The sequence below is a fragment of the Ruditapes philippinarum genome, unplaced genomic scaffold (assembly GCF_026571515.1).
Source record: "Ruditapes philippinarum isolate M1 unplaced genomic scaffold, ASM2657151v2 ctg494_1_1_1_1, whole genome shotgun sequence".
Lineage (NCBI taxonomy): Eukaryota > Metazoa > Mollusca > Bivalvia > Venerida > Veneridae > Ruditapes > Ruditapes philippinarum.
Window position 1 is genome coordinate 714261 of NW_026858021.1, and position 17604 is coordinate 731864.

At 33.2% G+C, this 17604-nt stretch overlaps 2 protein-coding genes across 2 annotated transcripts; one reads left to right on the forward strand and one right to left on the reverse strand.

The window, feature by feature from the left end:
• Positions 1–3720: 3720 nt before the first annotated feature.
• LOC132751847 (sperm-associated antigen 6-like) lies at positions 3721–10201 on the reverse strand. The gene is given in 10 exon segments (XM_060742058.1): positions 3721–4605; positions 4925–5116; positions 5118–5182; positions 5654–5845; positions 6155–6307; positions 6848–7021; positions 7674–7879; positions 8375–8558; positions 8976–9238; positions 10046–10201. Coding segments are annotated over 10 exon segments (1521 nt in total). The 5' UTR covers positions 10071–10201; the 3' UTR covers positions 3721–4538.
• A 96-nt stretch (positions 10202–10297) lies between these two features.
• LOC132751848 (CDGSH iron-sulfur domain-containing protein 3, mitochondrial-like) lies at positions 10298–16986 on the forward strand. The gene is made up of 3 exons (XM_060742059.1): positions 10298–10429; positions 12674–12925; positions 16747–16986. Exons 1-3 carry the CDS (start codon positions 10373–10375, stop codon positions 16966–16968), a joined length of 531 nt encoding a protein of 176 aa, XP_060598042.1. The 5' UTR covers positions 10298–10372; the 3' UTR covers positions 16969–16986.
• Positions 16987–17604: the final 618 nt, after the last annotated feature.

A 17604-nucleotide genomic window follows, 5' to 3' on the forward strand; every position in this document is an offset into this window, starting at 1 on the left:
TATACAATTGTACTATAGAGTAACTGTTTTTCTTTTGAAAATTGTATAGCTTAATGATTTTACAAACTTTTTGTTTATCCAAGTAATTAATTACATAAAAGTTGATCATTTAAATTTGATTTTTTATTATTAAAGCTAAAATTTATATCTTGAAATATTAAAGTACACATGTACAAAGGTAAATTTTTTAAAAAATCTATGTACAAAATACATAAAAACTTATTTAAATGAACAATTTACAGCTGGTTCATTGTAAGGTATTGTCTGTTCAGTAATGAATATCATTAAACAGCAAGTCCAAAACTAAAACAAAACTTAAAATCTTTGTATTGTACACAGCTAGATTCCAAGTCACTCTGAAAGTTTATTTATAGTGTTAGCCATTCCAAACAGACTGTTGAGTTCAACATCTTTACATTTTTACTGACAGTCCCTCTGAAAGTGGTGACCTTCCGAGTTGTACTCCCACCCATCTTCAGTTGCGTCAGATACAACGCTTGCCGACATATAGCATGTGCGCCACTGCGGGAAATAGTCAAACGACCTGCACAGGAAAGTTTTCTCATCGACACAGTCTTTCTTGCATTTAGCCAGGGTTGTTTTCTCAACTGTCTTGTCATTGAACCCGCGGATGATTTTCCTGCTCACGCTTTGGTACGTCTCACCGTACTTGTTACAGCTCGACACGCAAGACTGGGCCTGTATGTCGTAACTTAGCCCAGGGAGACATTGGCAACGCCCCCCTCGACATTCGCTGTCATCTCCGAGACATTCTCCACCGTTATCGGTGCACGCACTTCCTATACCGCCATACAGCACTGCACCATTTGCGTTTATTTTCACGTTAGCCGTTTTGTTTACTAGTGAAATCTTGTCCTCAAAGACTTCCAGAGATTCCTTCACATCCTTTTGCAAAGCAGCGATTACAGTCTCTGTTTGTCTCACTTTGCCGTTCATTTCTTCGATTACTTTTTTCGACTCCTTCCTAAGCTTTATATCTCCTTTCTTTTCTCCCATAAGATAATTCTTTATAGTTTCAATTTTCCCTTCCAAGTCTGAAAGTCGGGTCTGGAAAGTGGCTCCGATCTCCACAACTTGTGGTTTGTCTGGAATTTCGATTTCAACACTCTGTCCAATTGTCTTTGATTGGCTAATCTTAGCAGTAAGATTTTTTTCAAGTTGCTCTAAAGTTTCATAGATAAAATCTTGGTCAGATTGCAGCTGTCTAATATCCTTCTCTAGCTTTCTTATCTTAAATTTGTTTGCAACAATCCCATTGCTGATTGCAAGGTATACGAGGAAAGTATAAATCCACATGTTTTATTTTGCTTAATCACGGTTTCATTCAAATATTAAACAACTTGTATATCGGACCCCTAAAGTGAATGATTGCTATAATTCTACAACAATATACTAGTATGTCAATTTTTATTGCTACTTCCTATATCTTGAGAAACAAAAAGAAAAGAAATCTATGTTAAGATGTATTAATGCCTTAAAAGGCTGTGCTTATTTTTTCCCTGTTTTTATATCTCTCTTAATGTTGAACAAAGTTGAGAATGATTTGTATTTGAAATATACAATACTATTTTGATGGTTTAATGAAATTAATATATTTTCAATTTGAATCTTAAAGCAGCATGCCTCCAGATTCATGTTAAATTTCATGAAAATTTTGATAATGTATTTGACAGTTAAATATTGTGAGGTGAACAAATTAAGTTATTTACATATTGCAATTGGCACTTACAATCCATGCAAATAACCAAAAAGAGGTCAAAATGTGCAAAAAAGCCCTTACTGCATTAGTAACGCAGTAGAAATATGGTGATAAAATACTGCAAAATCAGTCTTAAATGGCAAATAACATGTAAACTTAAACACTGATCTTGATTGTTTTTACCTTTCTTGAAATATTAGTACATTTTTCTCAAATTTCATTTTCTTGAATATTTTGGCTCATCTGGAGGTGTGCAGCTTTAGGAGGAAAAGGCATTTAATCGTCTTATGTGTGTAATTAACTCATGAGTAACATAAAAATGTTTTGTCATTTTTGTCTTAATGACATGTGAAACAAATATGCAATATGAATACATTCTAGTGGCCTTACATTTGTAGAGCTCATATCCTGTTTCTACGTATAATTGGACAAACTTCTACTTAAGATATAATTATAAGAGGTTGAACAAAAAAAACAACACTAATCTCTTCATTCACTTCACTACAAACACAAATACCAGTCTAGAACATGTATATTATACCACTTCACTACCTCACCGCTTTGGGTTTGAATCCTGACAGGAACTTTGGAATCTTTCGTGTAAGGAATCTATATCCAGAACGTCAGTGGCTCTGTACAGGTGCCCGTTCTTGCCTGAAATAATGTACAGAAGGGCACTTCTTCCACCAGTAATGTTGGTACATCTCCTTATGACCTTTACTGTGTTGGTGTTTATTGCTTTGGGTCACATTTCCTGTGACTGTACTTTTAACCTTTACCCAGATTGTGTCCAAAAAAGTGATAAGCTTTACTTGCTATCCTTGCAATCTGACCAGGCTCTTTACGTGTTTGGTTGGCTGTTCAAGTTTAAATTTTCATCTTGATAACCAAAAATTGATAATCAACAGTTTAATTGCACTTGACCATTTAAAGGAACTCCCCCACAGTCCAAAAGCATAAAAATGTAAAATTTGAAATTCATACAAAAATCAGTTGGGGCATTTCATGTTGAAAGATGTGTAATGGAAAACCAAGAAATTAATTGAAAATCGTATTTTTGTGCAAGTTTTAGTCCGATTTAAATGAAAAGCGTTTTTTTTCCCTCAATAAATTAGACTAATCACTGTGGAAAAACAGGAGCGAATGATCTGAAATTTTGTACACAAGTTAGTAGTCTAGACCTACATCAAATGGAGCATCTATCTCAAGAAATTATTTCCAGTTCCATCATGTCAAAAAAAAAACTCAGTGGAGTCCCTTTAACATATTTAGAATGGCAAGGGTTTATAAATAAATTTGGTAACAAAATAAGTGGCTTAAGTGGTTAAACAACTTTAATTAATAAATATATGTCTCCACCACTGTAGGTTTAATTACCTTGATGTAAATTTTAGTTTACTGTACAGGTCTTCTTGTTAGCCTGATCTGTTATAGAAATAACACAATACATTGTTTTTATAATTTTAATTTATTAAATAGTTAACAATTTTGCTTCTTAAAAAGTCACACTTAAGATAATCTTATTGGTCTTAAATACAATAATAAAACATATTTAAAAAAAACTAGAATTGAAGTTGTCACATTTTTTGACATTTTCAAATTAATTTTTTTCCACTTCTTTAGGCTTCAAAATTTATAATAAAATTGTCCTGGTATAATATCTGTAAAATTATGACAACTTTAAAATTAAATATTACATTATATATTTTTTTCTGTAAATAAATTTCTCAGTTTCAAATGCAGTACACACCTTATTTTTATTGGCAGTCATTTCCTCTTAGAAATAGCACAAATTCCGTTATATAAATTAAACATAGAAATAACAAAACGTTTTCCCAATATCACAGTTATTTTGCCGACATGATAGAACTTCTTCGCACTAAAACATTGTTCCAATAAACCTAAAATTGAACACACACAAAATCTGAAACATTCCGATTTCTTCCTCTTTGTAACCAAATAACACTTGTGATACTGTTTCAAATTTCCTTCATTATTTAAGTTGGCATCTGGTTTTGTAATTTTTTGATCCTGTTTAAATCTTCAGCAATTTTCCGACAAATTGCTTGGAAAGGTTTTATTTAAACAAAATATGTCTTCGTATCTTTACTTTATACACACCTTTCTTCTTTTAAAGGTAGTCTTTACTGTAATGCTTTACAGCCAAAATAATTCAAACACCAGCCAATATCGTAATAAATCGGTCATTTCCGGAAGGTTAAATTTTTTGTATTATCTTCGGTATTCAATAATAACAGTTTATAACTGGAATTAAGTACATAGTGATAAAGGATGAGTGATTGTGAATAATCTTATGTCCAAGATTTTGAAAAAATAACATTCCGGAAATAACTGTAATGGTACGATATTGGCTGGTTTTAGATTTTTTTAGCGGGAAAGCATAAAAACAGTATGACTACCTTAAATGACAATGAGGATGATTTTTGTAATGCTGAATTTAAATTCTTTAATGGCAACTGCTGTTTAATTGTTTATATTACATTATTTTCATTCAGTCACAAGAAAAAAATAATATATATATATTGAGCACATATTAAAACGATAAAAATTCCATGTACACTTTTTGTTACCGGTAACACAATTTTACTCTACAGTCACACAGAAAAAAAAGAAAAATAAACAAATTCAACACATAATTTTGTTGCCGAGATAATATAAAAAGTTTTACTTTTAAGATAATAATTTTTTAAGAGTATATCAAATAACAGGTTTTCACTAACAATGTAAAAATGATTGTTTTTTATGTAAATGCAAGAGATGATAACACGTGATGAGAGAAGTGCGTCTAAACGTTGACTTAGTTCTGTGGATGATACTGTTCGACTCTCTCTAACAAAGCATCGGAATAACCGGGGGAGTAGTATCTGTTAAAGAAAGAAAGAAATTATTTTATATACTGTATGTAAAATATTGAGAAATATTGATGAAATAAAATGCTTTTTTTTTTATTTACCTCATTTTCACTGTAAAAATTTATTTTTCACTGTTATACACATATTTTCAATATTTTCACTCAGATTTCTTTATTTTTTCACAATCCCAATCCATCTTTTTTCATGTTTTGAAGTTAAAAACAATTCTGGAATGACAGATTTCTTACTCTAATAACCTCAGCTAAAATGAAGTTCTAAAGCGATGTATAGTACTATTACAGTCATAAGAAGTCAAAGAATTACTACTTACTTGACAATTTCTTCTGGATAACAGTTATTTATAGTGTTGATATATTCCGCTAATGCTGATCCAGGCTCGGCCTTAATTTCTTGTATCTTTTTCAAACCAGCACTTGTAACGAATAATCTACGAGCCTTGGAGTCGTGAGGAAGTACTTTGCTGAATTGTCCGACAACGTGTTTGAGGATTTTTGGAGGAGGTCATGTAAAGAGGTTCGAGGGAGGCGATGGAACATTTCGGGAGGATTTTTTTTTGAGGGCTTTTTGTCTGTGAAAATAGAAACAGTTAAACTAAAAATGACCACATTTTATTTTAAAAAACTTAAATGCTCAATGAAAGACGAAGTTTTATTAAAGTAAATCAGAAATTAAAGTATACAATTTTTATAAAAATATTGGTAATTAAAATTGTGTCAAAAAAACAATTTTTAAAAAATAAAATTTGGTTATGTAAAAAGGTTAAATGTATACATGAATTTAATATTCCATAATCTTAATAATGGTGCTCACCAAAATAACATCTTTGGCTGGAAAAATTTTTTTTTTTTGAATTTGTGTAACAGTCTTAAACATTAGCAGTAGTATATTCACTCAGTACAGCAAACTTGTGCAATGAAGTCGCTAGAACAAACTCGAGAAGCAGAATTTTAGCCTAAAGTGGTCTTTTATGATGTTTATAAAAGGCATATCAACGGCATTCTCAGGGAAATATCATGAATTAAAGCAGTATAAAGTAAACCTTTGTCTGTAGATCTTCTGAGGCGTCGGCTCTGAGGTAACATTGTAGAAGCCTTGGTAAAACATTTGCCACAGCAACTGCCTTGGCATGTTCGGGTGTATGCCGACCAATCTGTCCGAGAGCCCATGCTGCAGCAGCTTGTATGTGGTCCTCTACCTCTTCAGACAGGGCAATAGCCAGCTGTACCACCCCCTGAAATAATTAATGCGTCAGGAATTGAAGAAAATTATGCAAAAAAATAGAGAAAATTTTAAATAAAAATAATGAGAAAATTAAATACAATGGCATTATGGAATGACACCTTTACAAATTATTTGTTCTCATATTCAAAGATAATAATGTTGTCAATTTAAGACAAAATATATCGATGGTGGCATTTGAATTTCCAATTCAGGACAAATTAGCTCTTTTACTTTGGCAAGAAAAGTTAAAATTTCTGTTAAAACATCAACTTTGAAAAAAGGGGGAACAACTGTGAAATTTATGAAGAGAGAATTTTACCTTCGAAACAATGACAGCCATAGCGAGATTCTCACTGTGTGCAGCGACGTAACCCAACATCATGATTCCAGGTAACCGGACATTTCCACGTGACTCGCCAACGTAGTCCACCACGGCAGCAACACCTCCTGCGTTCACGATCAGCTGAGATAACTGCAAGTGAAATATGACAAAAGTTGTATAAAGTTTTAACAGTTAGAAGACGGTATCAAGGATTTTTGGGCTTATTTATAGCTGTTATTGGGTCATATTCCCAATTGAAAATAGAATATTATTTTACAAATCCACAGGAAAAAATTTCCAAGAGTTACAAAATGAAAATATTAAATATTTTTTTTTTAAATCTTTGAAAATAAGGGCTTCTTCACTGTTAACTCTCTCTTAAACGTTGGAAGATGTCATCCTAGAAAGTGATTGTTTGCATTCATTTAAAAACTGCAAAATTTAAGTGATGCATTTTTTCCAAATTAAAAAACAACAACAAAATTGCTAAAATTCCCAATACCATGGGAAAGGCATATGTTCCCAAAATCCTGGGAAGACTGTTAAACCTGAATGGGTATGAGCTCTGCAGCAATACCATTTTGCAAATTGGTGCACTATGGATCAAAGATCATTTTACAAACTAAAAAAGATTTAAAAAAAAAAAATTTTTTTGACCATTGAACAAACTACAAATAAGTTATTGCTTACCTCTGGGGTATGTTTGGCGATCTCTCTGATCAAGGTGGCAACATTTTTCTTCACATACTCGTCGGGATCTTTAAGACAAGTGAGCACTGCTGGGAATATCTCTGCTTCAACAACCATTTCAGCCAAGTCTACTGAATGTTTGGAGATTTGACTGAGTGCGGAGAACACCTGCCTCTGTAAAACATAAGTAGATCATGATGTGTCAAGAATATAGAATATTTACTTTGGAATAAGATATTTAAAACTTGAAGAAAAACTTAATTTTTTTTTTTTTGAAATGACTGTCTTATCTGCTGATATAAATAGTTTTATTTGAATCCTTCCATTACTGGATTGAGTATTTTGATGCAATTTTTTAATAAAACAATAAAAATAAATTTATTGTTTAAATATCAATAAGTTCATTAGCAAAAAAGTGTAATTCATATAAAAAAGCAATTTTGTATAAAAGAGATAAAAAGAAAGAGTTTCACTAATGATAACAGCCTCAGAATGTACTTAAGGTTTAATAGATCATTTACAGTTCAATTGTTGTCCAATGAGAGAATAACTGTCAATTCAGGCAGCTCAGGTAATTCATATTAAGAAAAATGAGCCAATGCTGAGCTAATGCTATTTTACCATTCACATGAACACTCAAAGCCAAAGTTAAACAACCAAATCTTCATACTTCTCCACAATTTATAATTACTAGTGTTTTTTTTACAATTTTAGCATTTAAAAGGGATTCTGTCTGAGGGTTTAGTACTGGGGTTTAGTAAAACATTCAAACTAAAAACTTTTCAATTAACCGCAATTGAGAAAGATTTACAGGAATTTAAAATACCTTGAGTTTAGCATCAGGGTTCAAGATCATCTGGGCTAGATGGGCAATGGCTCCAGCATCGACGACGGTCTGTGCGAGTTCTGGAGAATGTTTACAGATATCACTGAGAGCTGAGGCAGCGATACGTTTCAGCGACAGTTCTGGTTCTTGTATACACAGGACAAGTAGTGGTACTGCGCCTGCGTCTACAACAGCTTGGGCCAACTCTGTAAAGCACAGAAAGTGATATATTTAACATGTATATTTATGTACATGTTTATGCTTTTATTGAAAATATACTTCAAGACATACAAAAACCATTAAAACTATTCATTATGAGTGCTGGTATTCAGTATGTTTAAAAAGAGAGTAAAAATATTTGCACTCTTAAATTCTTGATTTTCAGTTATTCATTTGATAACTTAAATTCTGTTTTCCTTGAACATAATTGTAACATTTGTGCAGTAACGAGTTTACTCCTTATTTAATTTAATAGGAGTTAACATGTTATTGCATGAAGGTAACAATATATCATAGTCTGAACTGATTGTATATATAATAGATATTACACTTATGTGTACTGATAAATTTTAATAGATGACAATTAGTTAAATAACAAGCTATTCAGGATAAACATTAGGTTCATCTGACTCAAATAGAACTAAAAGTCAAATTATCTCTCAATTTTTTTTTTTGGCAATATATATTCAAATTCTACTTACCAGCATTGTGTCTGGCAATATAACCAAGTGCCCAGGCAGCAGCCTCCTTCACACCAGGATCAAACTCCTCCAGACAGATAACTAGGGCATCTAATGCTCCACAGTCAACTACTGATTGTGCTAGCTGTGGAGAATGTTTTGCTACAGCGCGTAAAACAAAGGCAGCTGCTTTTTTGTAAAACCTCTGTAATAGATAAAGACAATAAGTAAGTGAGCAGAGTTAATTTGGAAGATAAATGAATAAATAACAGCACACACATGTGTGTATACTAATAAAAAATATTCATCATTTCAGATCTAAAATAAAACATTCTATTTATGTTTGAAAAGTTCTCATATACATGTATATAAAAAATATACATTTGTACTATTTTCCTAATACAAAAATGTACTATATTAAGTATGTGATTCTAGTACAAAAATTCTTTAAAAATAACCACTATTTGTGGTTTGAATGGGCTAAAAGAAAATTTACAGATGAAAAGTTGAATTCTCTGGCTTAAACACTTTGCTTTTTAAAGCATTCAATGAAAAACATAGCTTCTATTCATATTTCAATCAAAATGATTTATACTTTAAGTAATTAAGAATTAACACTTACATTTTGTTCAGCAAGAGAATACACCAGCTGTGGTAGAATATCTCCCTTCACAACAGCCTCGGCTAGATCATCGTTATAGTTGGCTAGCCTGCCGAGAGCAAGGGCCGCAGTCTGCTGGATGGTTGGTACAATATCCAACAAGAGTGGGCGCAATAATGACATAACTCCGGCATTTTGCAGTGTCTCTATGTTTTGTGGCCTTGAAGCTAATTCAGCCACTGTCTGCACAAACTGAGTTCGAGCTTTCTGGTACTGCTCAAAAACTGAAATTCAAGATAAAAAATATAAACAACTGTGGTATATTTTCGTTAAATGTGCCAAATTTTCATGTAATTTTGCTGTTAAAATTTTTTTAATGCTTTTGAGGGATCTTTTTTTTTCCAGATTTTCATTAGCAAGACCATTCTATAGCTAAGCAGACACCAGAATGTGCATGTAGTGCTCCGGCCCCTGGCCAATAAGCAAGTGGCTGTTAATATTATGTATCTAGTTATATAAACAATATATATACAATAATTTTGGTTTAATAAAAAATATTGTGAGTTTACAAAATAAGGGCCAATATAAGTTAATAGACAAGCAATATCACTAGATGCTGTCATTTGTTGTATCTGAGTTGAGACTCAAAATTCAGGAACAAACAAACTATAAATTTCTAAGTTATTTAGCTTAAAAATAAATGAGTCTCTAGCATTTTTGTGTCAAGAGGTACTGTATATGATATACATCAAATCTGTAACAAAATATGCATGCATATTGGACTGAAACTTTCATGAAAATGGATATTAGTTTCACCACTGAATTTTTCATCATTTTTAGCTATTTATGTGCAATTAAATCTTTGTTAAACAAGCAACTAGCAAAGTCAAATGGTGCCAATAGTAGTAAAAGTAATTATCATTTTATGGTAGACCTACATACAGAACAAGAAGAGGTGTGGTACTTCACAACATTCTAACTCCTGCAAGACCAATTTGACAACATGCTGAATATTTCAAGATTTTAATTTTAAATCGTAGTTTTCTAGCTTATTAAATCAAAATAAATTAATAAAACTGTGCAGAATTTACCTTGAAGAACCTGTCGCTGGCTCATTTTTATTTGTTTTTCTCTTTAAAACACAATCCAATATAATCTCAACTGAACTGACTTGTTACCAAAATCTCTAGCCAAACTATACTGGTTACCATGCAACGTAGCAACAAACAGTATCGAGGTGAATATTATAACGTTTTCAATTGTTTAAAATTGAATGTGTTTAAACATGAATATTTTTAAACACGATATAGTTAGTGATAAGAAAAATAACCAATTATATTTTCCTAGTAAATAATTATGTACTTTTCATAAAAAACATCAGTATTTATTTAGTTATTTATTTTCTGTGATACTCCAACATGGCTGCGCCCTTGAGAAAATATTCGCAAACATTTTTGGTTTCCAAAATTAAGCAGGTACATGTAATTGCGAAACTTTTAACTATGCAATAACTGAAAAAAATGAAACTATTTTCGATGCATGTTTCACTTTTTATCTAAATATTTTGCTCGTTAAACTATTTCACAAGAGAAGATCATTCTTTCGTACACAGTAAATTTCGTACCTGCCGTTTTACGTTTGACAAATGAACATTCACGAATTCGAAAACCTAGCTGTGAGATTTAAAAATAACTTTCGTTTGTCAAGCTTTTTAAAGCTAAAATTAAAAATGACGTATTTTTGCTCACCTGACTGTACACTAAATGTATATTTAAAAGGAAATCAAATCAAAAACAATTAAAAAAATAATATGAAATTAGGCAAAGCCTATGAATGGGGAAGTCGTTAAAAAATTCCTTTCATTCTTTCCGTTTTAAAGGTGTCATCCGGTAATATGAAATTAGGCAAGGCCTATGAACGGGGAAGTCGTTAAAAATTCCTTTCATTCTTTCCGTTTTAAAGGTGTTATTCGGTATTACATGCACCGCTTCCGTTTTCACTCGGAACACTCGACGATTATCATTTATCCGAAAAGTTGAGATTTGTTCCGTTATCGTAATACCCTGCCAATTATCATTGAGTTACATTGAAAATGGAGGCACCCGACTACAACTGACACTGAAAATTTTATTGATAGGTATAGAATTCTATATATTTTTTAATTGTTTTTTATTTGATTTTCTTTTACATATACACGTGTAGTCTATAGCCGGGCAAGCCAAAGCCCGGACCCGCTTTGCGGGCCCGGTCTTTGACTTCCCCGTATTACATGCTTCCGTTTTCACTCGGAACACTGGACGATTATTATTTATCTGAAAAGTTGAGATTTGTTCCATTATCGGAATACCCCGCCTAATATGAAAATAGGCAAAGCCTATAAACGGGGAAGTCGTTAAAAAAAGTCCTTTCATCTGTTCATTCTTTCCGTTTTAAAGGTGTCATTCGGTATTATCATTGAGTTACATTGTAAATGGCGGCACCCGACTAGAACTGACACTGAAAATTTCATTGATAGGTAAAGAATTCTATATATTTTTTAATTGTTTTTTACTTGATTTTCTTTTAAATATACACGTGTAGTCTATAGCTGGGCGAGCCAAAGCCCGGACCCGCTTCGCGGGCCCGGTCTTTGACTTCCCCGTATAATATAGATTTCTATATTTATTCATGAATTTAAGAAAACCTAGCTAAACGCCGTTTTCCGGTACTTTCTGTACATAGCTCTGGGGAATTCACCAAATGGAGTGTAATAACAAACTCTATGTTTTTGGACTTTTTTTAAATTAAAGTGAAATAAAGCAGTTATTTCTTTGTAAGAAAATAATTAAATATCATTGTATGAATAATCCCATACAAAAAATAAAGTTAATACAAAGGTTTTTGCAGAAAATATCTCTATTTATGATTGAAGATTCCACTACGACTGTTAAAATTTTATTTATTTTCATTATAAACAATTTATTTTTTGAAAAATTTGCAATATATGTTTTAGGTATATTGAATGGGGAGTCATAATACTCATTTTACTATTTCATTTTTAAAGTGTCATCCGGTATTAAATTATACACCCCTTTCATTTTCAGTCAGAACACCTCGGAGATTATGTAATAGAAAGAGCATCGAAACACGAGGCTATCTGATTTGTACGAGTGGGCGTAGCCCCTGAGTATTAATCAGTTTGCCGAGTGTTTTGATGTTCTTTGTGTCATAGTCAAACATAAAAACACGTTCCCTGTTGTCTTAATATGAAACCCGCAAAAGAAGGAACCAATGAACGAGCATCTAAATTTGATATTGCTGTTGCTTTCTCTTTCTCTGCCGTCACAATAAGTAAACCCCAGCAAAAATAAGCCAATCAATGGGCATGCTCTGGAGTGTGGGTAACTAATACCTGCACTTCAGTTATTAACGCACTGTGCATGTATATGTATATACGATTTTACTGTGACACATTTTCAACAGGAAGTCCCCAAACTATGATACAATGTTACCTTATTGTTAAGCCAAAAAGTTGCAGTTGGTCTATTATCGGAATACCTTTTCATTTTTCATAGTGTTATATTGAAAATGGTGGCGCCCAATAAGAAATAATACTGTAAATTTCACTAAAACTTAGTGAAGGGTATAGAATTTTTTATTTTTTTTAATGTTTTTTTTTTTATTATTTGTTTTCCTTTTAAATATATTTATATTCATTTAGATTTGTACTGTATTTTCAGATAAAAAATCCTGTACGGTTGAAAAAATACTGGGAAGTCGGTGAAGATAGCTTGAGAGAAAAGGGGGAAACCATTACTGACAGAATTGTAGGTCTGCCAAAGAAGGTTAAAAATCATCCAGAGACTTTGTTCAGAGGCGAGTTTGATGTGGAACCAGTAAAAGGGAGAATATACGACAAGAAACCTTTCCCAGCACTTCTAAAGGCAGGCAAACAATACTTTTGGTGTACGTGTGGATACAGCAAACATCAGGTATTTTATCATACCTCAAGTATTAACTTCACTAAAGTTTTGAGAATAGAATTTGAAGGGTTTAAATTCTTTAAGGGAATAACATTTGGCAATTGTATGAATATAAGAATCTTAAATTGGCTGCCAGTACAAAACAGATTATCTGGCTTGAATGTAACTGGTTAATTTGTTTGATTGGGTTTTACGTCAAAGCGATACAGTATAGGTCATTTGGCGACGCTCCAGCTTTACTGGTGGAGGAGGACCTCAGGTGCCCTTCCGTGAATTATTTCAGGCACGAACGGGCACCTGAGAAGAACAACCGACGTTCCTTAAGCTAGCTGGTTAGCTTCTTCACATGAAAGAATCCAAAGTCCCTGACGAGATTCGAACCCACAGCGGTGTGGGGTAAGTGGTTTGAAGTCAACTACCTTAACCACTCGGCCACGGTAACTGTTTAAGTCAGCAACACGGCCCTGAAGAGTTTCTGATTAACAGTGACCAGAGAGCCTGGATATAAACAGTGGTTGATTAATCTTGCATTTTTAGCTCACCTGTGCATAAAGTACTCAGAGTTGAGCTTTTGTGATGGCATTTTGTCTTTTGTCTGCCATTTGATGTTACATGTACAATTACTCTATTTGGCATCCAAAATGAGATACTGTTTTCAGCTTAGAAAATCTCTATATTTTCTTCATAAGATAATCAGGCCCTTTTAACATGTTTGCATCAATGTATTTGCAATATATAATTTCAACATGCCCTTTTAACATGTTTGCATCAATGTATTTGCAATATATAATTTCGTCTGTAAATAAAATAGAGAAAAATGAAAATTCTAAAGAATGCCCGAAATAGTAAAATTGAAAGTCTTTCTAACGCCCTATGAGCACATCTGATTCAAAATTTCACAATAAGCTCGTGCTAGGGGTTGTGGATGGTAGCTTGCAATTACCAGGTTCAGTGAAACCGAGCGTGCAACATTTTCAATTTTGTTGTTTTGGGCATTCTTTATAGATCCCGTTTTTCTCTATTTTGTTTGATTGAGCCTTTTCCTGGAAGTTTTATTATTGTAAGCTATCAAATAATTCTTGTCCAACACTGGCGTTATAAGTTATACCTTCCTCTTTTCTTGTTTGAATCAGAAATCCAATCCGTTATCGTAACTGACTTTTCAAATTTCATAGAAGATATCTTACCTACATACTCTAACTTGTTAATTATGGGAGACTTCAACCTTCACCTTGACAATGGTAGTGGTGCATCTACAAACTTTCAAAATTGCCTTCATGCTATGGGTTTAGAGCAACATGTCAACTTTAGTACACACACTGCTGGAAACTGTTTAGACTTGGTTATCACTGAATCGATTAATGGTGTATGTGTACTTAAATGTGAACAAGGACCTTTTCTCTCCGATCACTGTGCTGTCCACGTAGTCATTAATGTGAAGAAAGAAAACATTACCAGTAAAACTGTATAATTTAGAAAATGGGAAAGCAATTCCCATTCTGAATTCTCTGATGATTTAACGAAGATTTCAGTTGATAGTGAAGATGTCAATACTTTTGTAAACTTGTTTGAATCAGAAATCCAATCTGTTATCGACAAACATGCTCCAACAAAGGAACAAACTAGGATATGCAGAACTCAAAAACCTTGGTTCAATGAGTCAATATTGGAATCTAAGCGTATTGTCCGAAAAAAAGAGAGAATTTGGAGAAAGTACAAAAAGCCAGAATAGTTCAAGAAATTTAAAGAAGCACGGAATAGATACTGTAAAAAAATTGATTCTGAGAAAAAACTAGTAATAAGTGAGAAAATGCCAAAGGTGATTCAAAAAAACTCTATGGTTTAATTTCGGAATTAACTGGTACTAAAGCTGAAAATCCTATGCCACAGTCTACAAATGACAGTGAGCTAGCTGAAAAGTTTGCAAACTTTTTTATGGACAAAATAGCTAAAATTCGTAAATCACTTCAAGATTTTCCAAGCTTCATTCCAAATGTCAAACAAATTCAACCTTTAGAAAATTTCGAGGATCTTACAGAAACACAGGTGAAGAGCCTTATTTGTGAACTAAATACCAAATCGTGTGAGCTGGACTTAATACCCACACTAATATTAAAGTCACATCTAGATGAGCTTCTGCCAACCATTACCAAACTGGTCAATCTATCTCTGTCTAAAGGCGTATTTCCAACACACTGGAAACAGGCGATCGTTAGACCCCTTCTTAAGAAGTCTGGTTTAGAATTACAATTGTCAAACTACAGGCCTGTCAGTAACTTATCGTTTCTTTCAAAATTGATAGAAAAGGCTGCGCTCTTCAGACTAAATAACCATGTCGATACCCATTATTTGTTACCCAAAAATCAATCAGCAAACAGGCGTCATTATTCATGTGAGACTGCTTTACTCAGACTTGTCAATGATCTTCTAGACGGTATGGAGAAGCAAGAGGTCACAGCTCTAATTGCAATAGATCTAATTGCAGCTTTTGACACCGTTGACCACAACATTCTACTCGACGTGTTACACAGTCAGAACGGTGTCAATGGTACCGTGTTAGCTTGGGTGGACTCGTACCTGCGACCTCGTGGTTGTCGCGTCAGTGTTAATTCTACTGAATCGACTCCACGATTGCTGGAATGCAGTGTACCTCAGGGGAGCTGTCTTGGTCCGTGGCTCTATCTCACATATTGCAGGAACCCTATTTGATGTGATACCACCATCCATATCTGTGTACGGCTGTGCTGACCACATTGCTAGTCAACGCTTTCGACCAACTTCAGTGACCAATGAACTTAACGCTATAAAGCAACTTGAAGACAGTGCTGTAATCATCAATGACTGGATGAATGCCAATAAACTCAAAATGAACACCACTAAGACAGAATTCATTATGTTTGGTAGTAAAGCCCAACTTGGTAAATGTTCAATTAAAGAAATTGATATCGCCGGTGATAAAATTCAAAATGTCAGTGTCATAAGATACTTAGGTGCCTACTTAGACGAGGGCCTAAGATTCTCAACACATGTTAAGACCAAGTGTAGAACTGCCATGTTAAATTATTTGAGAAGAAAGAGCATTCGCAAATATCTGACTCAGGACGCCACAAAAATCCTAGTATTGTCGCTTGTAATCTCACATTTGGATTATTGCAACGCTATATTGTTTGGCATTTCAGAAAGTGAGTTACAGAAATTACAGCGTATCCAGAATATGTGCGCTAAACTTGTTTTGCAACGCGAAAAATATGATAGTTCCAAAGACTCTTTGTTGGAACTGCATTGGTTACCAATTAAAGCTAGGATCAATATTAAAATACTATGTACAATGTATAACTGTTTTATGGGCAATGCTCCGGTTTATCTAACAGAACAGTGTTACACAAGCCTGTCATAAAAAGACCAAATCTCAGATCTGTTGATAATATGGATTATTGTTTTGCTGTCCCCTTTAACAAAAGGAAAACATTTAACGACAGAAGTTTTAGTACCGTTGGTCCAACTCTCTGGAATAAATTGCCTCTGTATATAAGACAGTCTTCGACTTTGGACATGTTCAAGAAAAATGTCAAAACCTACTATTTTAGAGATTTTTACGCATTGTTTTAAGATTGTGAATAACTATTATTTTTTTTTTAAAGTTTTTAATACTTTATATTTTACACGGCTGATATCTTTAACATATTTTTTGTAGTTCATTTGTCATGCATATGTGTCTTTTTTTTATCTATATGTACATACTTTTATTATCCTTTTGTACAACGCCATTGAATATGAATAGGCGTTTAAATAAATAGAACAGTTTCAGTTTCTCTTTTCTTATATTTCAGCCATTTTGCGATGGGACACATAAAAGGGTATTTACTGCTTTGTATCAAGAACGTTTAGAAAGGGAAGGACAGAAGAAAGCAATTAAATATCAGCCAGTTAAGTTTGAGGTAGAGGAAGATGGAGAATACTGGTTATGTAACTGTAAACAAACTGGTAATAGACCGTTCTGTGATGGAACACATAAAAGAGATATAGTACAAACAGGGAACTCAACCGTATAGCAGTGGACCAGTCTGCAATAGCAGTGAACCAGTCTGAAATTTCAACAGATGCTTGAGGCTGTGCATGTGCGAACATGGTTTTCTTAACTGATTTTATGTTCAAGACATTTTGCAAAATTATATACTTTAAGAAAGAAATTGTGTACTGTATTTTTTGAAAAGAAATTATAAAATTTTTGTAATTAATATTGTTGCAACAGTATAGTAGTGGACCAGCCTGCGGATTCAACTGATGCAAGGAGTTATGTGTGTGTTTGATTATAGTTATCAAAACTCATTTTACTTTTAAGACATATTGAAAAAAATTGTGTACTGAATTTTTTTGAAAATAGTAAAATTGTAATAAAGATTGTTCGAAAATGAAATTTGTGATTCTTATTGAGAAATATGTAGATTATCCAAGAAATACTGCAAGAAAATATGTTTTCTTATGACATGTCTGGATTATTATATCCCAGGGGAGGGGGGTATATATTAGTCAGCTTGTTGGTCTGTCGGTCCGTCCACATCATGGTTTCCAGACGATAACAAGAGTTTGGAATGAAATATTGTAATCAAACTTTGTGTATAGCAACCTTATGTGGAGACTCCCATTGGTATTGCATTTTGACCCCTGAGGTCAAGGTTACTTAAAAT